The 24,488-nt window shown below is 51.7% G+C and overlaps 1 protein-coding gene across 1 annotated transcript in view; it reads right to left on the reverse strand.

The window, feature by feature from the left end:
* Positions 1–14,566: 14,566 nt before the first annotated feature.
* Positions 14,567–24,488, reverse strand: part of EFCC1 (EF-hand and coiled-coil domain containing 1) — a 12,557-nt gene continuing 2,635 nt past the window's right edge. Inside the window, exons 3-4 of the mRNA XM_044912691.1 lie at positions 16,500–16,589; positions 14,567–14,728 (exon numbers count right to left, since the gene is read on the reverse strand). Of these exons, the coding sequence (XP_044768626.1) occupies positions 14,567–14,728; positions 16,500–16,589 (252 nt within the window). The remainder of the gene's footprint in view (positions 14,729–16,499; positions 16,590–24,488) is intronic.

The following is a 24,488-nucleotide window of genomic DNA, read 5'->3' on the forward strand; positions in this document are numbered from 1 at the left end:
ATAGTGCACATTTCACACACACACTTCACAGTGCACACTTCACAGGGCACACTTCAGAGGCACACTTCTCAGGCACACTTCACAGGGCACATTTCACAGGGCAAACTTCATAATGTACACTTCACACACACACTTCACAGGGCACACTTCACAGTGTACACTTCACAGGGCACATTTCATAGTGCACACTTCATACACACACTTCACACACACACTTCACAGGGCACCCTTCACAGTGTACATTTCATAGGGCACATTTCACAGTGCACACTGCACAGTGCACACTTCATAGAGCACATTTCATGAACACTACTACACAGAAAGCAATGAACTCTACATGACTCCCCCACCTGGTCACTTTCTTCCCGTGGCTTCCAGGAGACAGCTCCTCCCTCCCTGGCACGTCGCCTTGTCTACTTTGCCAGTTCCTCTTCCTCCCTATTCCTCTATGCTGGCTGCTGTGCCCTCAGCCTCCACCTGAGAACTTCTTTTTATCCATTCACTCTATAAAGGGTCTCAGCCAGTGCTGTGGCCTTTAGCACTGATGACTTCTAAATGTATCTCCAGCTCTGGCCTCTGGGATCCAGTTTTCTGACAACCTTACCCAGCTTAACTGCTGCCTTGGCATCTCCACCTGGATGTCCCACAGGCATTGCAGATGCCTCGTAGTGTCCTTGTCTTTCTCTGTCTGCTTCTCCTGCTTCCCCTCAGTGAAAAGCGCCATCACCCACCTGGCCACCCAAAGCGGAGGTCATACCTGAGGACGGAGAGTCTGACCCTTCACTCAGGGCCCAGGCCAGGGGTGCTGCAGGGAGGCTGCTCGGCAAAGGGCCGTCGTATCATGCTATTTTGTGGCCACTCCCTTGCCTGGGTTTGTGCAGGTGAGGACAGAAGTGGGAAGGAGGAGGAGGGGAGAAGGAGTGCAGCCCCTGCCCTCAGGGGACCTCTGGGTGACAGGGAGCCCAGAGCCTTCACTCTTCAGGGCCACACCCACTGGACTCAGGGCCAGACCCTCACATAGACAAGGAGGGCGCTGGGTCTGCAGAGCAGGGAAGATGTCCTAGAGGACTTGGGGACTTGGGGTTGAGTAGAATGAAAGAGGCTTGAGTGGAGGAGGAAAGGCAGCAGGTGTGTTTGGGGACAGATGGGGGCCAGCAGGGCTAGAGAAGAGGACTTACAGCAGATCAGAAAGGGCTGAACAGACCCTGACTGGGCACCCCAACTTTGGGCTGGGCCTTATGTGTGCTATTTTGGGTACTGCTCATCCCCTGGATTTATGAGACTGTTATCTCTCAGAGGAAGAAAAGGTTAAGTCACAGAGGTGGTTGGGGGCCAGCGGGGATCTGGACCTAAGTCCATTCTTCCAAAGCCTGAGCTTGTTCTCTTGCCCCATCCCTTATGTCACCAGGCCTTGGAAAATCCCACATATTATAGATGGTGGAAGCCAGTGGAGCTTTGCAGGTATTAGGCTGAACCATATGGAATTACTGGGTTTTGCTGCTTTTGACCTGCAAAAGGGCAATTTAAAATGGTTTGATCTGATAGGACATGTTTTTATAATGGTTCTTGATTGACTGGCTGCAAATCTGTCACTTCAGTAGTGAGTATCCTGGTTTGTGAAAGGCTTTGTTAGAATTTCTGGGCATAAGGGCTGCCTGGCTGGCTTAGTCAGTGGAGCATGTGACTCTCGATCTTGGGGTTGTGAGTTTGAGCCCCATGTTGGATGTAGAGATTACTTAGAAATAAAAATCTTTCTAAAAAAGAAAAAGAGAAATGGATTTTCTGGGCCTAGAAATCTGACAGCCATCCACCCTAGGACTGGACCGTGTGGCCCAATGGTTTAAGTAGGGTTTCCCATAAGAATGGGTCCCTGAGGTCGGCTCTGGGGAGGAGATGGAACTGCCTGGGGACAGGGCAGAGGGTCACCTGTGGCCTTGCTGAATGATCTGGGTGCTATGGCCCCTCGTGACCTGCAGGTCCAGCCTCCTTAAAAACACCAGCCCCAAGGTCACAGAGCTGACGCTGCATCATGTTACACCTCTCCTCTCCCCCCACTCCTGGGCCATCAGCACTTGCTGTCATGGTCATTTTTGGAAGACAGCTCTGACCCTGCTCCAAAGCCCTCCGTGGCTTCCCAGGGCCAACCAGAAAAGTCCAGATCCCCTGATATTCTAGCCTCTCCATGGAAGAGTTTCTGAAGTTGCAAAGCAAAGATCCCAAGGAAGAAAGAACACATTTTGCTCAGGAGGGCCCTGTGGGGGGAGAGAAGTCCCTCTGCTCCCTTCCCACCCCCAGTCCCCTCTGTACTGCCAAAGGGAGCAGAGGTGAGCTCTGGCCCTGTCTCTCTTCCCTTCAAAATGCTCTCGGTGGCCATTCGAAAGAACTCCAATGTCCTAACACAACATTGAAGGTCCTCCAAGAACTGACCCAACCCTCCAGCCTCATCACTGGTGATGACCACTGGGCACAGCACAGCCAGACCACTGAACCTCCCGTGTGTCACCCTTGGGGCCTTCGCACATGACAAGCACAGCTAACACCTAAATGGCCTTACTGTGTGCCAGACACTGTACTGTTCTGAGTATTTTTGTGCTAACTCACCTACCCTCCCCAGCAACTCTAAGAAGGAATGATTCTTCTTGCTGCCATTTTACAGATGAGGAAACTGAGGTGCAGAGAACAGAGTAATTTGCCCAAGATCACACAGATTCCTCCATCTTCAATGTGCACCCCCTGTCTAGCAAGCTCTGTCTGGAAAATCCTACTGGCCCTTTGCTCTCCCCTCTCCAATGCAAATGCCACTTCCTCTCAGAACTCCCCTGTCTCTTGATTGGACTCCCAGAGCTCACATGCTCCCAGGTATCCTGTTAGGATCTGTGTCCCTCATCAGACTGGGATTTCCTCTGGGCATACAGCACAGGGACAGAGGGGCCAAGTAATAGTTGGTTGAATGAATCAATGAATGAAACCATTGGCAGTAGTGGGGGTGAGGAAGAAGAAGGTCAGGTCAGGCTCTGACAAATCCAAGCCTGGATGGGGATCCCAGGTTCCCCCAACACCTTCTACTCTTAGATTGTTCCCGAAAGGACAGAGAGAAGAGCATTCACTTTGAAGCCACAAGATCCCGGTGGCGTCTCAGCTCCAAAGCTTCCCAGCTCCCATCAGCTTTTCCTGTGGATCAGGGGCTAACCTCCCTGCCCACCTCACTGAGGGGCGGACCCTCAAAGTGGGAGGATGATGTAGAGTTTCCTAAACTGCAGACATTTTTGGTCACCGACCCTATTGCTTACTAATACAGATTTCCTTTAATAGGAAACATTATTACCAGTAGTGAAAAGCCAGTATCTTGTCATACATAGAAAGTAACCAGAGAAATACATAAAACAACAAAACAAAGTGAGTCATTTCTAGCAAGGCCTTCTTTTCTGTCTGCTCCCAACCCTGAGGCTGTTCTTTCTTCCTTAAAATGGGAAGAATTGCCAGTTCCAAACCAGGACTGAGAAGGCCCAGCATCCTTGCTCCATGTCTCCCTGGCCTGTGAGCCTTCCTGCACCTCTGTGCAACTCTCCTTTGGGAGCCATGGAGGAATCGGGGGGAGGGGGAACTCCTGGGACTGCAGAGGTGCCTGTCACTCAGCAGGCGTTGGAGCAGGACCTCCCTCTCAGCTCCAGGCAGTTCTGGGGAGAAAGGTGGGCCCTGGAGGCTGCCCACTGTCTGCTTACACCCTCACACGCAGACGGACCTGAGTCCTTGTCCGCGGTTGGGCGTTGTCTCCAGCTGGTCACATCTGTGCACTGCCCGGAGCCTGGGGTGAACCTCTAATGTCTCCCTCCTGTCAGAGGCTGACGGCTACATCTGGCCACCAGCCCAGCGGCTTACACAATCTGACAAAGGCCAGATGTTGCTCTTCCTCCCTTCCTCCAGTTCTGAGCTCCTGGCCCTTGGCTTCCGGGTCTCCAACAGACAGACCCCCCCTTCTTGGGATCTGTGATGCAGAGAGGGGTCCGGGGAGTGGCCAAATCTGGGTTGCACCCCACAGGACTATGGCTTTGCAGTGACCCCCCCTCAAGCCTTCATTTCATTCTCCCACTCACTCATCAGTAAACACAGAGGGGTCTTGGGTCCCATAAAGATGAAACAAAATAGCCAGCTGATAAGGAATGCCCATGTCCACTGGCCTTCATTATGCTGTGTCCCAGTGGGTCTGCATGTCTACCTATCCATCTACCTGCCCATCTATTCACCTAGCCAGCCGGCCAGCCATCCATCCATCCATCCATCCATCCATCTGAATACATTTTCTTAGCCCTTATTTCACACAGAGTTTTATAATATATATTTCAATATGTCTTCTAACGATGGGGAGCTCCTGCCTTCACCAGCATTCAAGGCATTTGAGATGGCGCTCAGATGAACAGGTGTGTGTGCGTGTTTTAAAACAGCTAAGCATTTATTTTTAACACATATTAAAAAACAATTAGCAAGCACACCAAACAGTTTTAGTTTTACCTGTGTGACAGTGATATACCCTTCTTTTATTTTTATTTTTTATTTTTTAAAGATTGGATTTATTTATTTGAGAGAGAGGGAGAGGGAGAAGCAGGCTCCCCACTGAGCAGGGAGCTGGACATGGGGCTCGATCCCAGGATTCTGAGATCACGACCTGAGCCAAAGGGAGACGTTTAACCAACTGAGCCACCCAGGTGCCCCAATATACCATTCTTTTAAATAAATTTATTTAAGTAAAAAGAATGAGATGATTTAAGGAAAAATGTTAATCAAATAATAATAATACAGGTGCTATGCAGATACGGCAAAAAATGACACAGACCCTAGGAGAATGTCTGCAGCTTGGCAAACCCTCAGACACCAGCACACAGTGAGCTCCGGGTGCTTCGAGAGCTACACTCTTACCACCTCCGCCACTCATTTTGCTCCCCACTGGAGAGGACCCCCAACTCTAAGTATGGGCACCCTCTTCTTATAATGGATATTTTGGAATGTCCCTGTGTGATCCCAAAATGAGCTGGATAAATAATATACCCAATCTTCACAAATATTTTGAAACAATTATTGTGATGCTCTAACAGTGATCTAAAGGAAAAAGGAATTTTATGATATATATTTCAATATGTAAATATTCAGACATAATGATATTTTTAGATGCTTAAACCTACTTATAATGGCTAAGATTTTTTTTTTAAATTGAAGTGTAACTGACACGCAGTGTTATATTAGTTTCAGGTGTCCAACATGGTGATTATACATTACGCTCGCTCAGCCACAGTGTAGCTCCCGTCTGTCACCATACAACATTTCTACAATACCATTGACTATATTCCCTATGCTGTGCCATTCATCCGCTTGACTCACTCATTCCATAACTGGAAGCCTCTCCCTCCCACTCCCCTTCACCCATTTTGCCCATCCCCCACCCCTCCCCTCTGGCAACTATCAGTTTGTCCTCTGTATTTATGGGTCTGTTTCTGCTTTTGTTGTTGTTGTTGTTGTTAAAATGGCCAAGTTTGAATTTGAGACTAGTAAGGTAATATTCAATCGCATATTGTTGACATTCTTTTCCTGTATTTGACATTTTGAAATAAGGGCTAAGAAAATATATTCAGATGGATAGATGGATAGATAGGCGAATGGATGGATGGATAGATGGATAGATATGTAGACTCCCTGGGACACAGCATAATGAACGTCAGTGGACACAGGCATTCCTTATCAGCTGGTTAAGTGTTGTCAGCATCTATGATGTGACTCTGAAATGATGAGCAACTCTTGGAAAATTCCAAACAAAGTATAACCTTCCCATTACTCACACAGCATTGCATTCTTGGAAAATCCATTGTACATTAAAACTATGCAAAAAATTATATTTTATAGGTAAAGCAGAGTTAGATTCTAGTCTTAGATCATTGTAGTGAAAGCAAGTTTTTCACACAATGAATGTGCAGGGACATCTGGAAGTTGGCGGGGGGCGGGGTACAGGGCAGTCCTGGGTTACACAGGACCTGTGGAGAGGCTTGTATCCCAAGTGTCAGGAACATTGTCCCCCTAGTCATTGAGACAAACACTCCCTCCACAAAAGTTCCCAGAACGTCCCTGGGGAAGATGTTGCTTCCAGAGACATGCCCTGTTGTAGATGCTGTCCCTGATCCTCTGTTCTAGCTTCATGTCCCACTGGCTAAGGCAGCCTCCACCCAAACCTAGCTTTAGGCTGCCTCGGGGGGTGGGTGGGAGGAGGACTGTGAGGTCCCGGCCGATGGATTTGGACTTTGAAGCTGCCGGGTCAGCCACCTGGGCCACGCCCATGCCCTGGGGAAGCACCCAGGGTCTGTACCTACCAGTGCCCACTGGCCTGCAGCCATCCTTGTCCCCTCGCCACGTGGCCTCTGGGCTCAGAGAGCCACCAGGCTTGGGGATTGGCTTGTACCTGTTTACTCCTGGGCCGGCCTCTCAATCAAGGGGTGCCCTCATCAAGTCCCTTCCCCTCACTGAGACTCAACCTCCCCAGCTTTTAAATGGGGACATCGCCCCCGCTCATGGACGAGAGTTGGGGCTAAGTGAAGGATTCATGTGCCTGGCACACGGTGGGCACACAACTCTTCTTAGTTCCCATCCTCTGTTCACAACTGCCTCCTTCTCTAGTCATTTTGTTTTCCAAAAACCTCAGATAGATGCTTGAGTGCAGGGATAGTCCCACAGTTTCTTAATCTGATCTGTGCCGTTGAATATGACAGCCACTAGTCACACCGAGCTACTGAAATTTAAACTCATTGTAGTGAAATAAAACTAAAGATTCATTTCCTCAGCCATGCTAGCCACGTATCAAGTGCTCAGTAGCCACGTGGGGCTTACAGCTACCATACTGGACAGTGCAGAGGTAGGCCATTTCCATCATCACAGAAAGTTCTGTTGGACAGTTCTGAGATTATGTTAAAAGGGGAAGTAATAGTTCATAGTCATTTTGTCTGGAACTGTAATTCTCACTTGTAAGCCACCTATTCAATTCACTATTTATGTTGGTGCAGTGACAATTCTGCCTAAGTTGCAATTACCTGAACCTAGAACTTGACGCCGCTGTAGCATAAACACAAAATATATCACGAGTGAGGTTCCTGCCATAATCCCAGTGCATCCCTCTCTACTTAAGAGAAAACTTGAGCTGGGTCCCCATCTATACCACCTGAAGGGGTGGATCCTCAATAAAGAACTACATGTGAAGGGCAGAATTAAAATAGAACATACAGCAGGATGAATAGCCTTCAAACCTAGGGACAGCTCAAATCAGAACTCAAAAGCAAAATCACAAGGTCCAAAGCATTTGGTGAATTGCATTACATCAAAGAAGACATGGGAGCCAGCTGGTGTATCTTGGCTAAATTCTGTCTAAGCCTCCCACAACCCAGCAATTCCTCCCCGGGGTATATTTTCTGGGGGAAGTTTCCACACCCGTCTGCAAGGTGGCATGGTGGAGGATGCTCATCAGTGTCACGTGCAGATGCAGGAGCTGGGAGGCCGCTCCGGGGTTGGGTGGGTGTCCGCCTCTGGGATTGGGTGGGAAACTCACCAGAAGGAGAAGCAGGGGACAGACGTGCACATAACCAGTGCCCCTGAAACATGCAGCGCCGAGCGAAGAATGCAAGAAACGGAGTGAGGCATAGAGTGCAGTGCCATTATGGAAAGAGAACATAGACACGAAACCACACGTTTTGCAAGGACACAGCAACAAGAAGATACACAGAACTCACACGAGAATGGTTGTCTATAGCTCAGATAGGGAAAGGGGAAGAAAAGGGGGAATAATCCATTCCTACCCCTGCTCCAACCCAAGTCTCCCACTCAGGATACATAAGTTTCCAAATGTCAGAATAAATGTTCACCAATGACCAGCACATTATCATTTCACACAGGGGCCGGCAAACTTTTCCCAAAGAGGGCCACGTAGTGAATATTTCGGGCTTAGCAGCCCATGTGGTCACTGTTGCAATGACTCAGTGCTGCTTTTCTGGTGCGAAAGCAGCTACAGATAATACAGAGAGGAATGAACGTGGCTGTGTTCCAATAGAACTTGATTTACGGGTACTGAAATTTGAAGTTCATGAAATTCTTCTGTGTCAGGAATATTGTTCCTTTTTGAGTTTTCCCAACCATTTTTTTTAAGTTTTTTTTTTTTTAAATTTATTTATTTGACAGAGAGACAGCACAAGTAGGCAGAGCGGCAGGCAGAGGGAAAGGGAGAAGCAGGCTCTCTGCTGAGCAGGGAGCCCGATGCGGGGCTCGATGCCAGGACCCTGGGATCATGACCTGAGCCGAAGGCAGCCGCTTAACCGACTGAGCCACCCAGGCACCCCTTTCCCAACCATTTTAAAAGGTTAAAATCATAGTTTCTATCAGATACAAAAATAGGCCTAGGGCTAGATTTGGCCCACGGGCCATAGTTTGCGAACCCCTGATTTAACTAACTTTTGCCCCCAGTGGATAGAATTTTGTCCAGGGAAAACATGTTTAATCAGTGTGGTGGACTGAGGTCTCACCTTTGCTCCTAAGGCCAGCCAGCCAGCCCCTTCTGGATTTGCTAAGAGCACTGAATGAGGATATGGAGCGAAGCAACCATCTGGCAGGGGCCAGAAAGCCACACTGAGCAGAGTGCAGTACGCCTGTCTGGGTCAGCAGGAGGGAGGGATGTTGTTTATAGCTGATACGCTAAGGGGGTGGGCGGCTGACGGTCTGTGGGATGCACGTTCACACACAGGTGCAGGCTCATGTGAGCTCACTGGTGGCGTCTGATGGCATGGGGCATGAGCTGCGGGTGGCAGGAGGGCACCCCAGCAGCCTGCTCCCAGACCGGCTGGGTCTGCCCTGCCTTGCTTTTGGCCCGAGTCTGGCCCTCCAACCTGCCCATTGACTGTGCTGACCCCTGACACCCTCCCAAAGAATTCCCTTCCTGCTTCAGTGAGCCGGTGTTATTTCCTGTTGTTTGCGACATGGACCCCTGGCTGGTATGGCCTTGAGCAACTCATGTCACCCTTCTAAACTTTACCTTTCCAAAAAAAAAAAAAAAAAAAGTCTTACTGTGGTGCACACCATGGTTACTGCAGGGTGGACATAATTTCTAGGAATGACTCAAAGTTCCACACCGTAATTCCTGCAGTTCGTGAATGGGGGGAGGTGTCACTCCCGTGATGGTGTTATGTTATATGGTACAGCTGATCTCAAGGGGGTTATTGTTCCCACCTAGTCACATGAGTCCCTTTAAAAACAGAGAGCTCGGGGCGCCTCAGTGGCTTAGTCGTTGAGCATCTGCCTTCGGTTCAGGTCATGATCCCAGGGTCCTGGGATCGAGCCCCGCATCGGGCTCCCTGCTCAGCGGGAAGCCTGCTTCTCCCTCTGACTCTCCCCCTGCTTGTGTTCCTTTCTCGCTGTGTCTCTCTCTGTTAAATAAATAAATAAAATCTTAAAAAAAAAACCAAAAAAACCCAGAGAGCTCTAGGGACTCCTGGGTGGCTCAGTCTGTTAAGCGTCTGCCTTCGGCTCAGGACATGATCCCAGGGTCCTGGGATCGAGTCCCACATCGGGCTCCTTGCTCAGCTTCTCAGCTTCTCCCTCTCCCTCTGTCCCACCTCCTGCTCATGCTCTCTATGTCTCTCTCTCAAAGAAAGAAAGAAAGAATCTTAAAAAACATAAAAATAAATAAAAACAAAGAGCTCTCTTTGCTGGCACAAGAAAGGTCGTCAGGGAGATCTGAAGCATGAGAAAGACTGGGGTCCTTGCTGGCTGGAAGGTGAATGGGGCCACGTGAAGTGGAGTGTGGAGAGTGACCCCAGGGCCTGACAGCCAGCAAGGAAATGGGGATCTCAGTCCTACAACCAAAAGGAACCAAATTCTGCCAATGCCTGAGTTTGGAAACACACCCCGGAGCCTCTATACCTGGCCAATGACACCTTGATTTCAGCCTTGTGAGAGCCCAGGGAGAACCAAGCCAAGCCTTCCTGGACTTCTGGCCTACACAGTGTGAGATCATAAGTGGGTGTTGTTTTAAGCCACTAAGTTTGTGGTAATTTGTTATAATTGCATAGAAACCAAACACAACTGCACAAACAGACACACCCATCTGCCTTCATGGCACACACAACCTCAATTATTCTTTCAGGCATAGAGTGGTCATGTGCTTCTAGAGAAGAGATCTGATTGGTCTGTGCTGATCATGATGATTCCTTCCCTTTACCAAGGATTAGTTTAGGGATAGGCATGTGATGTGCTTCTGGCCAATGAGAGGGGAGGGGAAGTCTTCCAGGAGGATCTCTGAGAAAAGGGAGGTCCAAGGAGGAAGTTATGTTTCCGTCTGTGGACGTGGCAGTGATAACTGAGGCCATGGCAGTTATATTGTGACCATGAGGGATTTGCTGACAGGTCAAGACGACAAACTGAGGAAGACAGTGTGGGAAGATGAAGAACTATATCCTTGCATGGGCACCTGGGTGGCTCAGTTGGTTAAGCCTCTGACTCTTGATTTTGGCTCATGAGGTCATGACCTCAGGGTCCTAAGATTGAGCCCTGCATTGGGCTCTGAGCTCAGCAGGGAGTCTGCTTAAGATTCTCTCCCTCTCCCTCTGCCCTTCCCCACCACTCTCTCTCTCTCTCTCAAATAAATAAATCTTAAAAGAAAAAAAAAAAAAGAACTATATCCTTGCAGACATCACTGAGCTGCGAAGAAACTGTTTTCCCCTGGACTTCTCATCCATGATCATCAGTGTCCTTAAGATTTAAGCTGTTGGGTTTTCTTTTCTTTTTTTTTTAAGATTTTATTTATTTATTTGAGAGAGAGCACAAGAGGTGGGGAGGGGCAGAGGGAGAAACAGACTCCCCACTGAGCAAGGAGCCCCATGTGGGGCTTGATCCCAGGACCCTGAGATCATGACCTGAGCCGAAGGCAGACGCTTAACCGACTGAGTCACCCGGGCGCCCCTGGACTTGGGTTTTCTGTTTCCTGCAGCCTAAAGAGTTATTACTGAAAATGGCTCACAGCGCTGCTTGGGGGTTAAATGAGGTCGTGTATGTGAAGTCCTTAGCACAGTGCCTCATGCCCAGCAGGTGCCCAGAAATGCCGGCCTTGTCCTTAGTGCTGCTCCCCTCTGCCTCCGCCCTGGGGTGAGTCACTGTGGGGGGAGAGCTGGAGGAGCGGGGCCAGTGGGGAGTATCGATCGGTGTCTCTGTCTGTAGCCATAGCGTTGTCTCAAGAGCTTTCTCGCAAGGAAGTGGCTTCTATGGTTGGGGGGCTGGCTCAGCCAGGGTGAAATCCAGAGGAGGGGGAAGTCACAGGCAGGCTGGGCACAGGCAGAACCCCTTCTCTTTTTCAGGGGAGTCCTCAGTCTTGCTTTAAAGGCCTTTCAAATGACAAAATCGGGCCCACCCAGATTATCCAGGATACTCTCCCTCACTGCAAGTCAGCTGATTATGGACTTAAATAACATTTGCAAAATGCCTTCACAGCAAGTGTAGATTCATGTTTGGACAACTTGAGGCTGTCACCGAGTGACACATTGAGGTGACACATCAGAAGACCATCACCATTTCTCCCCCCCCCCACCTCCCCCCATAACCCCCGGCTCAGCTTTCTCTAGAATGGATGGAAAGTGTCACTTGTGTTTGCTTCTCTTTCTGCTTTCAGCCACCCAAGCCACTCAGGCACTCTGTGAGCTTTGGGAAGCTGCAGGGCAGACAGGACACCCAGAGCCTGGCCAGGGCCCGCTGAGGGGTGGCGGCTGCCAGGCAGCCGGCCAGGCCCCGGAGCCCGCCCCGGAGGGCCTGGGGGCTTGTGCACCATGCTTCCTTTGCTGCGTGGCGTTTCCTGAGCGAAGCCTCGCAGGAAAAGGAGACTAGCATGTGAAAACAAGAGAACAACAGTAGGAAGAAGAGCTTGAGAGGGGGGCCATGGAGGGTGAGCTGAAAATAAATCATGAAGAGGGGAGTGTGGGCCAGTCCTCAGGGGCCTCCAGGCCTGGGAAGTGCTCTCCATGGCCCCTCATCTCTAGCTCCCACTTGCCTTTACTGGGGTGGGGGGCAGGTGCAAGGGGACCCATTGGTCTCCAGAGGCATCTGCCAGCCTGGCTGCTAATTTCATTCTGTGATTCATCGGACAGACGCATTACTGAGCCTGCTGTTGCACTGGGTGTGAGAGATACTGCACTTAGCAGCAGAACAGCCCTGACCTCATGGAATTTACCTTCCCCTGGGGGACGCAGACATGAATGAAGTCATCATAAAAATACCTTAAGGACGGAAAAGGCCAGGGGCTGTGAGAGATGGCAGGGGCGCAGACTGGATGGGGCTGAGGCCTCTGAAAAAGTGAGCCCTGGCGGAGGAGACCGGCAGTATGGACATGAGTTAGGCGGGGCAGGCCCGACAGCGGGCAGGAACTGAAGGCCCGAGGAGCAGTGGGTCTCTGTGGCCAGAGCGGTGTGCACAGCGGGCAGAGTGGAAGACGCCGGGGCCGGATCCATGGGCTGTGGCCAGATCACTCAGGGCCACGACGGTTACTGCGAGGAGGCCAATGTTTATTCTAAGGGCAACAGGGAGCTACGAGGTTAGATGTGGGTTTAGAAAAGCTCCCTCCCACCCCAGGCCACTTTGTGGCCGGTGGACTGGTGGGGAGCTAGGGACAGCCATCACATCCGGGCTGGTGCTGGCGCCCAGCGGGTGGCGGGGGCAGCTGGAGGGGGGCAGGCAGGTTGGAGACTTGGCAGGGACTCAGAGGGGTTGGCTCTGAGATCCCAGCGCAAATGTTACCTCCTCAAGGAAGCCTCCTGCCGTGGACTGAATTCATATGGAGTCCTCACCCCCCAGCACCTCAGAAAGTGACTGTATTTGGAGACAGGGTCTTTACAAAGGTGAGCAAGTTCAAATGAGGTCACTGGGGTGGCCCTAATTCAATCTGACTCGTGTCTTTATAGGAAGAAGACATTCATTAGGACACAGACGCACAGCAGGAGGACTACGTGAGGACACAGGGAGCGGACAGCCATCTGCACGCCCAGGAGGGAGGCCGGAACACAGTCTCCCACAGAGCCTCCAGAAGGATCCACCCCTCCTGACCTCTGGCTCCGGGACTTCCGGCCTCCAGAACTGTGAGACAACCCATGTCTGTTTAAGCCAGCCAGCCCGTGGTGTTCGTCATGCAGCCAGGCTGACTGATACACTTAGTGCCACAGTCAAGCAGCCTCCCCGACCTCACCCAGCCGTCATTGCTCCTGTTTACTGCCACCCACTTGTTGACTGTCTCCCCCAGCCAGGAGGTCAGTCCCATGAGGGCAGAGACTTCGTCTTGGTCATGGCGGCCAGCACAGCATCAGTGCTCTCTGGGCATGCAACAAAATTTGGGTGAATGAAGAAAAGTCAGAAGTTATTTCTGACAGAAATTGTGACGAGACCAAGTGAAGAATCTCTGTCTCCCACCCTTACTGGGTCTCTCACTGCTGTTGGCCCCAAGCTTCTCCAAGTCACCTCAGCCCTCTCAGGAGAAGTGTCCCCTCCATCCCTCATTCAGAGCAGACAATGGGAAACCCCATATGTTTCTGACGGTCCATGCACCTGCCAGTCAGGAGGAAACCCTCATCCTTCCTGGGCTTGGCCCTCTGCTGGGCTCAGTGGCAGCAGGGACAGTAAAGTGGGGCACTGGGTGCCATCGCTGCCCACAAGAAGCTCCCAGTCTACGGAGAGTCCACCCTCCTCCCTTACGCCATGTGACACAGGCCTGGTCAATCACAGAAACTGGTCCAGAGTAGTTACACGACCCCCACCTGGGCCAATCAGCACATTCCTTGTCCCTGGTGTCCATGATTGATTCAAGGATGGGCATAATCATATCAGGATAATCAAAGCTAATCTAAGGATTTTGTTGGAACTACTGGAAAAGAAAAGCTCTTTCTCTTGGGGATGATTGGGAGCATGGGAACTCATCCTGTGTTGGCAGCTGTCTGCTCCCATATAGGAAGAATGTCTGAATGTGGAGCCAACTAGAGGAAAGCAGAGATAAGAGATAGAGAGATTCCATGTGTCATTGTTTGGGCTCCTAAATCCAGCCATGCCTGAAGCCATACTCTCAAGCTTATGAGTAGATAATGCCCCCCCCCAAAGGTTTATTTACTTATTTTGAGAAAGAGGTGAGAGGGGGAGGGGGAGAGGGAGGAAGAATCTCCAGCAGACTCCCCACTGAGTGCAGAGCCTGACACAGGGCTCTATCTCAGGACCCTGACCGAGATCATGACCTGAGCTGAAACCCAGAGTCAGATGCTCAACTGACTGAGCCACCCAGACACACCAATGCTCCCCCCCTTTAAAATTTAAGGCAGTTTGGGTTTAGTTTCAGTCATTAGCAACAAGTTTCCAATATAATACAGATCTCCCTCTACCTTGAAAAAAGCATGCATTTATTTCTCACCATTTCCCCTACACAAGAGCACCTTGATTATCTGTACCCCAGGTCATCCCATCAGAACATTCTGGAGACCATGGTGCCCACTCCCTCATGTGCTCCAGGGTTTCTCTGGCTTGGGTCTCAGGCAGAAGCCATCTCTACCACCCAAAACTCGAGGCCAGGCGATGTCAGAATCCTGGCTCTGGAGCAGCAAGGCATGGCAGGCCTCCACCCGGGCACTGGTCTCTTCTTCCAGTGTTTCCTTGTGGGTAGGCAGCACGTTCTTATGTGGATGGGCCCACCCTAGACGAGGGGAACCATCCACATGTACCAGGGCCTTTGACTCTCTGGAACATCACTACACTACACTACACAACAAACTGCCAAAAAATTTCCAACATCTGGCTCTGAGGCCCAAACATCCGCTTTTTCGTTTCCCCTTTGCTTGGTGCCATGTTACAGCCTTTATACTTCTTTTGCTTCCAGAAAGGAAATTCATGGGCTGGACATTTGCTGGTTTTGTCTGACCTGTGTCCTTCTTCCGTCTCCTGGCAACAGCCCCCTTGTCGCTTTGAGGAGCGGCCCCGCCCCCATCTCTCCCAGACTGCGGGGTGGCGGGTGTGCTCCGGCCATGGCCAGATGGCGTATGCCAGCACCCTGGCCTCAGGCATCCCAGCGCTGGGGCTGTCACCCAGGCTGGGTCAGCCGCACTCTTCCCTGGGACTTTATGCACAGGTGCTGGAAAGCAGTAGGTTGGGTCACCGAATTTGAAAAGTGATGAATCTGGGGTCACTGCAGCCCTGATCCCCACCATGTGGAGCACGAGCGAGGAAAGCCAGGTGGGGACAAGCAGAGATATAGGATGCATGGAATGTGCCAGTGGCATGGGGCTTTCAGGCTGCTCCAGAGTGTGGAGCGGACACATGAATGCTCCTCTCAGGTGAGAAGGCCCCCCCACAAGAGAGGGCCAACCCCTGACAATGACATCCGCAAGTGCTAAGTATGTGCCAGGCACGATGTGAAGTGCTTTTTAGATCCTGTTTAATTCTTACCTCATGATCTAGGCACTAAAATTAACCCCATTTTCCAGATGAGGAAACTAAGGCACAAACAGGTCGAATCAGAGTTTCCCAAGAAGTGTCAAGGCACCAAAGAAAAGAGACAGCATATCGAGGCAAGTGGACAAGGTGGGTCATGGCCAAAGGCGACTGGTCCAGCACCTCAGGCTGCCCTGGGTCCTATGTGGCTGGCTCTGACCTGGGGACCCTGGTCCACTTGGAACCCATCTGCATGCCTCAGGCCATCCACCCGGTGTGGAACAGGACAAGCTGGGACTTGAAAGCTGGGGATCTCAGAGCCCAGCCCCTAATCTAACCACAGAGACATGGGAACTTCAGCTTGTTCCAAACCACCCAAGGGAAGCAGCACAGACAGCCTTAGACTCCAGTACTCTCGAGGGCTGTGCCCTCTCCTACTGGGTGACCTTGGGCAGATCACTGTCCCTCTGTGGGCTCCAGCTTCCTCTCTGAAGGACACATCTGCAGCATGCATTAGCTGGTACCATCCAGATCCGTCTCCCTGGTAGGGGCACAAAGCCCCAGACCCTGGGCTGTCAGCCAAAAGTGTGGGCTGAGCTCTGTTCTCAGAGAAATCCTGCCGGGGGCATGCATTTGAATGAAGGTAGATGTCCCTGGGAGATACTATTGATCAAAGAACGCCACAGTTCCTCTGCCTTGCTGTCTCCATTCTTGGGGCTGAAAAGGCCTCCCCCATTCTCTGGGCCCTTCTGCCTCTCTGTGACCCCGCTCTGGCCATGGTGTTCACGTAGACATCCACTAGTGGTTTCTGGGCAGGTTTTGCTTTTCTGGATAGAAAAGAACAAGATGTCCCCCTTCCTTCCACCTTCAATAGGGTTGTGGAGGCCACATGTCTGAAGGAACACTGTGAAGACTCATGAGAGCCACTCCCGGACTTCTAGGCGAGGAGAGGACAAGGAACCCCAATGTATTCAAACTACTGTTAGGTGAGTTCTCGGCAGCTTGCAGCTGAAAACATCCCTACCTGACAAACCCACCACTAGGGACAACTTCCTGGCTGCCCACAGAATGGCACCCTTACACAGGGGTGGTGTGACGGCCTGCAATGCCGGGCCAGAGTGCATCACCTGCGGACGATGTGGCAAGAGGTGTCAGGGAGGCCGTACGATATCGTACCTGGAGCTTGAATCTAGATCCAGGTGGTGTGGCTTGCTAAGGACGGCTTTGCCAACTCTGGCTGCAATTTCAGAGGGAGGTAGCTAGGGGAGAAAAGGTTTGGTGACCCCCCTCCACCCCCACCACCGACTCAAGGCTTCACGCGCTCTGGCAGGACCCCGACCAGTCGGGAGAATCCACACTCACGGGACACTGCCCACCCACCTCGGGCTGTGCCCGGTGGTATCCTTTGCTGAAATGGGCTCCTTTGAGTTTGTCGCTGTAAACGCAACCCGTGTAAGATTCGTGAAGCAGAATGCTCGTGTCCTCTGACCTCTGAGGTCTGAGCTCTCCATCTATTCCATGCTTTTCTAGCATGTCCGCAATTATATTGGAGTGCCGTGTTAATTCCCAATGTTAACACAGATGTGAAATTCAGATGTGTCTGCTCTACTCAGTTCCTTAACCCACCATGAGGTGAGAATATCAAGACTTGTTCTGGGTCCCCTTGCTGGCTCCTCTACCCAGAGGCAAGTCCTCCTTGTCAGTGCAACACCGTATCCGGCTCTAAAGTCTGTTTCAGCCCGCAAATCCTGAGGTTCCATCCTTGCAGAAGACTCTGACTTGGAATAGAGAACAGCAGGCCCGAGGCTCCCCCCAGCTCCTGGCAAGGCCGCCAGGTATGGGGCTGCTGGTCTATCCCTTCTCAGGTGCTGGAGGTCAGGCCCTGCGTCTTCTCTCTCTGGACCCAGATACAGCCTCCTCACCTGCCTCCTTGCCTCTAGTCGTCCCTCCTGCCTGATCTGTCCTCCACACGCAGCCAGAGGGGTCTCCGTGAAGCTCCAATCTGATTACTTTTCTCCTTGCATAGCCCTTCTCTGTCTCCCTTGTTGTCTGGGGTAAAGGCCTCATGTTCAGCCTGGTACTCAGATCCTTCGCCACCCCCTGCCTGCCTTCCAGCTTCCGCGCCTGCCACTTTCCACTTCAAACCCTCCACCACAGTAAGCCTTTCTGTTCCCAGGAGGCACCAGGGCCCTTCACATCTCTAAGCCCTTGTATTCACTGCAACCTGCATTTGCAATGCCTGAGAAAACTCCTACTCATCCTTCAACACCCAGCTTGGATGATGGCATTCCCCCAAGAGATGTCCTGACCCCTAGCCAGTCATTTATGCCGCCTCTGTGCTTGTCTACACTCTACAACTTTGTTAGTGTCCTGTCTACAATTGGCTGAGACTGTCCATTGTTTGCTGGGGGTCTCCAGAGACGGAAGGCTCTCTAGGGGCCGGACTCTGTGAATAGTAACAATACCAACCACCACCACCGTTACCATTGATGAGGGATCAATAATAATAATTTCTAATATTTATTAAGCATTTTCTCAGTGCTAAGCACTATTCTAGGTGCTTTATATGTATTAGCATTCTGAAACTTCAAATACCCTAGGAAGTGGATTAGTAATATTCTCCTCACCCCCATTTTACAGATGAGGAAACTGAAGCTCACAAAATGAGAATAACTTGCTGCAGGTCACACTCCCAGAGCTGTACTTCCAGCTACTGCACCCCACCGTCTGCCCATGTCTCACTGGATATTCACCCCCAGACCCAGAAGAACAGAACCCCATGCCTACTTTGTGAATGAGGAGACGGGGGCTCACAGAGAGAAAGGGAAGGGCTCAAAGGCCCACAGGAACTATGTGGAAAAACTGGGATTCCAAAGCAGGTAAGGCTGGGCCTCCTGAGCCTGGGCCCCGACCCGCCACGCCCGTCTCCATGGGGGAGGGGTCCCAGGCCAGAGCGTGCAGCCGGTGCCTGGCCAGCTGCACCTCTGTGAGCCCCGGGTATGGTCCCTGAGAGAAAGGTCTCAGTTCCCACCAGTGGCCACCCACACACCTGCTTCCAAGACTAATGGAATCCGTGACCAGACGCCTCCCAGCTCCAGATGGTGCTCCATGCCCCACTGCCCCGCCTCTGCCTGTCTGCTTCCCTCCCTCCCCTGACCTGCTGACTTTGCCCCCCCTTCCCCAAGGTCAGGCTGGGCTGCCGCAATGGGGCAGAAGAAAGGAGGTGTCCCTCCGATGGCCTCATCTTTGTGTCCCCTCCACAGTGGCCTCCTTGGTGGCCGGCCAAATGAGCTGTCCTCCTACCCGCATCCCCCCCAAGCCTTTTCATCTTTCTATTCCAGACAACAAAGCCACGGAGGCCAGGCGGAGGCCCCTCCTCCCTGCTCCAGCTGAGCTTGGTTTTTCAGTCTCCTTTTATGTGAGTTTGAGCCCAGCCCCTGCCCAGGGGTGTTGGCCCCAGGCTGCCTGCCCAGGTGTCCTGAAGGCCCAGCTGCCCCTCAGCGCAAAGCCAAGGCAGGTGCAGCAGGCAAATGGCCGAGATACCGGGACTTCGAGAGAAGGTGGAGAAGCCCACAAACCCCCAGTCACCGGAGTCAAGGGCAGATCCTCCAGGAGCACCACTCCTGAAGCAGGATCTGTCCACTGGACCACTCACTCAGGGCTCACCTTGTGCTGGAGTCCCATATGCCCACACCTTCCTCACCAAGACATGTTTGGGGTCAGTGTCCACCTGCATGCTCAAGCGTCCATTCATTCGCCATCTTGGGAGCCCGGGGCTGGGTGCTGGCCTAAAGAAATGCCACACGGGCTACCTTGGTGAGGGTGCAGAGTACCCCTAGCCACCCTAAAGCGTTCAGCAACCTGGAAAAGCCAACTTTGAGACAAGCCTGTTCTGCGTCTAACCAGGCTTTCTCCTGGGGCCTCCACCATCCAGGAAGGCTCCAGCTGCCACAGGTGGCCTGTTTTTTGAGACAAGAAAAGGGATTTGGGCCACAAGCTCCAGAGAGAGGCAAGGGTGGGGGGCGTGTGCTGTTTAACACACATGGGCTATGCTCCCTTTGATTCTCCTGGGAAGAGCTCAGTCCTAGAGTTCAATGGGGCTGGCTGTGGCTCCAGCAGGGGCTATGTGACCAAGGTTTTCACCAATCAGAATATCAAATTGTCTTGGCCCCCCTGATGCGTTCAGGGATGAACATGTGTCCAAGTTGGTTCAATAATTTCCAGTTCCAGGAATTCCATGGGATGGCTCAGATGAGAGATGATCTTTCTACCGGACTTGGAGCTTTGAAGAGGTAAGCACCCCAAAGGCTACCAGGGGAGAGAACTTGCCTGAGAGCAAAGCAGAGCTTCCATATTCTGGTGACATTGTTGAGTACCTGGATCCAGCCATGCCTGAAGCTGGCTGGCTACCCTTTCCAGGAGACACTTTTTTTTTTTTTTTAAAGATTTTATTTATTTATTTGACAGAGAGAGACACAGCGAGAGAGGGAACCCAAGCAGGGGGAGTGGGAGAGGGAGAAGCAGGCTTCCCGCAGAGCAGGGAGCCCGATGCGGGGCTCGATCCCAGGACCCTGGGATCATGACCTGAGCCAAAGGCAGACGCTTAACGACTGAGCCACCCAGGCGCCCCGACACTTTTTTTTTTTTAACCCAAGTCAGTTAGAGGCAGGCTTTCAGGCACTCATCTAAGAGAGATGGCTAATAGGACGAAAGAGAAAACAGAGAAGAGAAAGGTGGAGAGTGACTGGGTATAATTTGGGAGAAGTAACAGTGAAACACCCTTGTTAGATGTGGGGTCAAATGACATCTCATGAATCGTGATGTCAAATATTTATATAAAACTATCATTGTAATGTAATCTGTACACTCCCCCCCAAATCGTCAGTAAGGTCTACTGGGCTCAAAAATATGTTGGGAGGAGAGACTATTTTGTGGGATTGGAAGAAGAATCTGAGTCTCTCCTCTGAGATGTGGCGTGACCAGCTGTGGGAAGTGAGAGCTTAGAGGCTGTGATGGGACAGGTAATCCTTCCTGGCTGATTGGGCTGGGTCAGGTGAGCCCCTGGGTTTTGGCCTGAAGAGCGCTTTGATTCCTGGAATACTTCTATATGATCCGGGACTCCCACAGCTGGGGCCCCTCTGCACCCAGCACATTTGTGTCCTAACATGCGTGTTCATGACCTGCTCCCCTCAGGCCCCAGAAGAGCTTCCGAGGGCAATGGACATGTCTGTGCCGTTCCTGGTTACCCGAGGTATCCACTTTCTCCATAGAAGCTGCACAGGAAATGTGGAACTAATAAGTGAGCATCCCCAATTGCTTAAATATTTGCTCTCCATTCTCTTAGGTTCCTGGCCAGGATGGTGCATTGAGGTGCTAGGGGAGGTTCCCTTTCCATGTACAAATACTTAGAAGTACTGGATAAAATATAACCATTTAAAAGAATACAGAGCCAAGGGGCACGTGGGTGGCTCAGTCGGTTAAGCATCTGCCTTCGGCTCAGGTCATGATCCCAGGGGTTCGGGGATCCAGCCCCGTGTCGGGCTCCCTGCTCAGTGGGGAGCCTGCTTCTCCCTCTCCTGCTCCCCCTGTTTGTGCTCTCTCCTCTTACTCTCTTGCTTTCTCTCAAATAAATAAATAAAATCTTAAAAAAAAAAAAAAAGAAAAGAATGCAGAGGCAAGGTTAAGAACAAGAAGGAGAGATCAGATCTCCAGCTTGCATGGGATGCAGGAGATGGACCTGAAATGCCCACAGAGGGGTCAGGACTGGGGTTCTAATGCCCAATGGGGATTGCTACTGAAGACCTCGCCTGGTGAGTTCATACAAGGAGGCTCCTGCATGAAGCTAGGGGCCCTCCAGAGGCTGTCTCATCCAGGAGCAGAGGTGAGAAGAACCCTACTTACTGGCCTTGGGATGGTGTCCCCAGATATGGAGCTCAATTTCCCCTGACCTGTGTAGTTATGAAACTTCAAGCCAAGAAATGAAATTAGAAACTGGCCCAGAATCAGGCCCTGGTGGGACAGCTCTGGACGGAACTCCACAACCTTGGTGATGGGTGGATTCTCCACGATCGTGGCTTCTGCCAAAGAGGGGCTCACTGTCAACGATCACAATAACACAGTGAGAACTTGTCATTATCACAGAAAGAGCAAAGATAAAGCACCAGGGAAAGCTCAGGAGTGGGGGGTGGGGGGAGTCCAGGAGGCCTTGTGCACGTTGCCAGGCTGGCCTGGGGTATGTGGCTTTGGGCTGTTCGGGCTGGGGTTTGGATCCTAGCTTGTCACTGGCTGTGCCACACCGGCAAGTTGCTTCCTCTCTGGCCTTGGTTTTCTCATCTGTGAAGTGCAGATGATAATTAATACCTTTCTCTTAGGCCAGTTGAGGGGCTCATTTGAGCGAATGTGGGGAAAGTGTCCGGCATCACGCCTGGTACAGAGGTGATGCTCAATGCATGTCCTTGGCTGTTCTATGCCCTCCTCTTTCCTTTCTTCAAAGGAGAGCTTTGGGGCAAGTCAGCCCACAGACTCTGCCCATAGAAAGCAGGCAGAGGAGAGGTCTGCCTCCTGGGGCTGGGCATGGCTTAGGGGGCATGTTTGTATAGGGACAGGAAAACAAGCAGTAGAGCCATCTCCTAATCACCATGACCTCCACACCATGTCACTCACTCTCTGGCCCTCAGTTTTCTCATTCACTGGACATCTCCTTGGAGACGCTGCAATAACTGCTCCTCTTTTTCCTCACCAAGAGAACCCAATTGTGTTTGGGGCATCAATGTGGCCAGATCCTCCTGCAGATAGGAGCAGCCGCGTGACACGGTTCTGGCCCAGGAGATGGAGGTGCAAATTCTGATGGGGTGTAGGGGTATCTCTCCCTGAACACAAAGGCAAAGCTCACTTGAAGAAAGTCTTCCCCACCCTCAACCTTGCCCGTCCTCCTCATGCCTGAACAGCAGACATGAGGCCTGCAGCTACGGCAGCCATCTTGTAACTGTGCATCAACAACAAAGGGTAAGGTGGAAAGAAAGAAAGAACACAGGCTGTAGGGGCAGGCCGACCTTACTTTTCCACTTCCTGGCTGGGTGGCCTCGGGTGCGTTACTTCACTTCTCAGAGCCTCACTTCCCACCGTCTGTAAAATGGGGATAACACCTCTACCTTGCACAGTTCTTGTGAGGATTAAATGGTGCCATGGATACAAATCCACCTTTTCTACTGTAAAGGGCTATCCAGATGTTCATAGTGGCTCTTACATCATGCTGTAGAGGACAGTTACTTTAGGGTAAAACAAAGAAGAAACCCTTTATTTCTCCTCTTGGAGAAAGTTCCAAGGCTGGACACGGGCCCCAAGCCAGCCAGCCCAGCTCTTGAGCCGATCAGCTATGCAAACAGGAAGTGGCTATCCAAACATTTGGAGCTGCAGGAGGCTGGCCCAGAATGGGCCTCTTCATGGAGGCCTCTCTCCACATTGTGCCTTCTCATCTCCCAGCTGTGAGCACCTCCAAAGTCAAGGAGGGAGGTCCCTCCTCTAAGGGGCTAGGTTCAAAGCCTCCCCTTCTGGTTGCCCTGCCCACCAGCCTGGGCCAGGCCACCTTTCTTTCCAGTTGAAGGATGGCAACAGCCCCTCTGTGGGCTCCCCACTGTCTCTTGCTCTTCCCTCTCCTCCCACCTCTTTGTCACAACTGTAGCCAGGGCAATTTTTTTTTGAAATGCAAATCAGTTCTTGTCACCCTCTTGCTGAAAACTTCCGTGTTCTCTTTGAGGGAAAGATTGAAGTTCCTGACACAAGCCTCCAGGCCCTGGATGGCCTGGCCTCTGCCTGTCTCTCCAGTTTTCCTCCTCCAGCCACCCTGGCCTCCTTTTAGTTTCTGGAATGTGCCAAGGTCCCTGCTGTCTCAGGGCTTTGCCTGTAGTGTTCCCATTTTCTAGAACACTCTCACCTTCTCCCCTCCTCCTCTCCCTGGCCCATCTTGCCACATAACATCCTATTCTCAGCTCTCAGCTCAAGTGTCACCTCAGGGGCTGGCTGAGGCTGCAGCAAGCATGACGAAGGTCCTGCTCTGCCCCCCACAACATTCATCCAGCCTGTTGCCATTCACCTAGTCACATGCTGATCTCACACGCTCAGTAGGGGCTACTCAGGGCAGGGATTTCGGGTTGCCTTGTTCCCAGTCACATCCCTGCTACCTGGCATGGCCTCTGTATGGAGCCAGTGCCCAGTGAATGTGGCAGTCAGGCAGGCAGGCGTGCCTTATGATTCAAAATGGAGATGGAGCTGTTTATTGAGCACCTACTGTGTGCCAGGTGGGACCTCGCGGCCTCTTCACAGCTGCCCTGGCAGGCAGGGACTAGAGTCCCTGTGTTCTACCAAAAGGGGAAACAGAAGCTCCAAGAGGGGCAGTGACTTGCCCAAGGTCACACATCTGGCAGAGGCCCGGCTAGGATTTGACACTCCGTCCCACGCCCAGCTTCCTGCCTGGTGGAGCTAGCATCAGGGATCATTGCACATCTGTTTCCTCATCTATAGAATGGGGATGAGGCGGGACCTCCCTCACAGGGCTGTTGTGAGGATTCAGTCGGTTAGGCCACTCAAGTGCTTCGCTCAGAGCCTGGCACACATTAAGCGCTCAGCAACTGTGAGCTATCATCATCATGGTTATCGTGTTGGTCAAAGAAATAAAAATAACTACATCCTCTTGGGACCCATGAAAGGGCAAGTGGAAGGTCTTTGTGGGTGAAAAGGCACATGAATGGATGGGTGGGTGGAGAGCAAGCGAATGAGGGAATGAAAGACTGAAGACATGGAAGAACAGCCGAGCCAACGGAGGGATCCACGCACGAACGTGTGAACGAACAGAGGAACACGAGAACGAGCGTGTGTGCGGGGAGGATGCACCCCTGAGGTCTGGGAGACCCGGGGCTGACTTGGGGCGCCCGGCCCGCGTCCTCCCCGCCGCCCCCCTCGTTCTCGTGTTCCTCTGTTCGTTCACACCTACACGACGCGATCCCGATCTGGCCGCACATGTTCTTCCA

The sequence above is a fragment of the Neomonachus schauinslandi genome, chromosome 1 (assembly GCF_002201575.2).
Source record: "Neomonachus schauinslandi chromosome 1, ASM220157v2, whole genome shotgun sequence".
In the NCBI taxonomy this organism is placed as follows: Eukaryota; Metazoa; Chordata; class Mammalia; order Carnivora; family Phocidae; genus Neomonachus; species Neomonachus schauinslandi.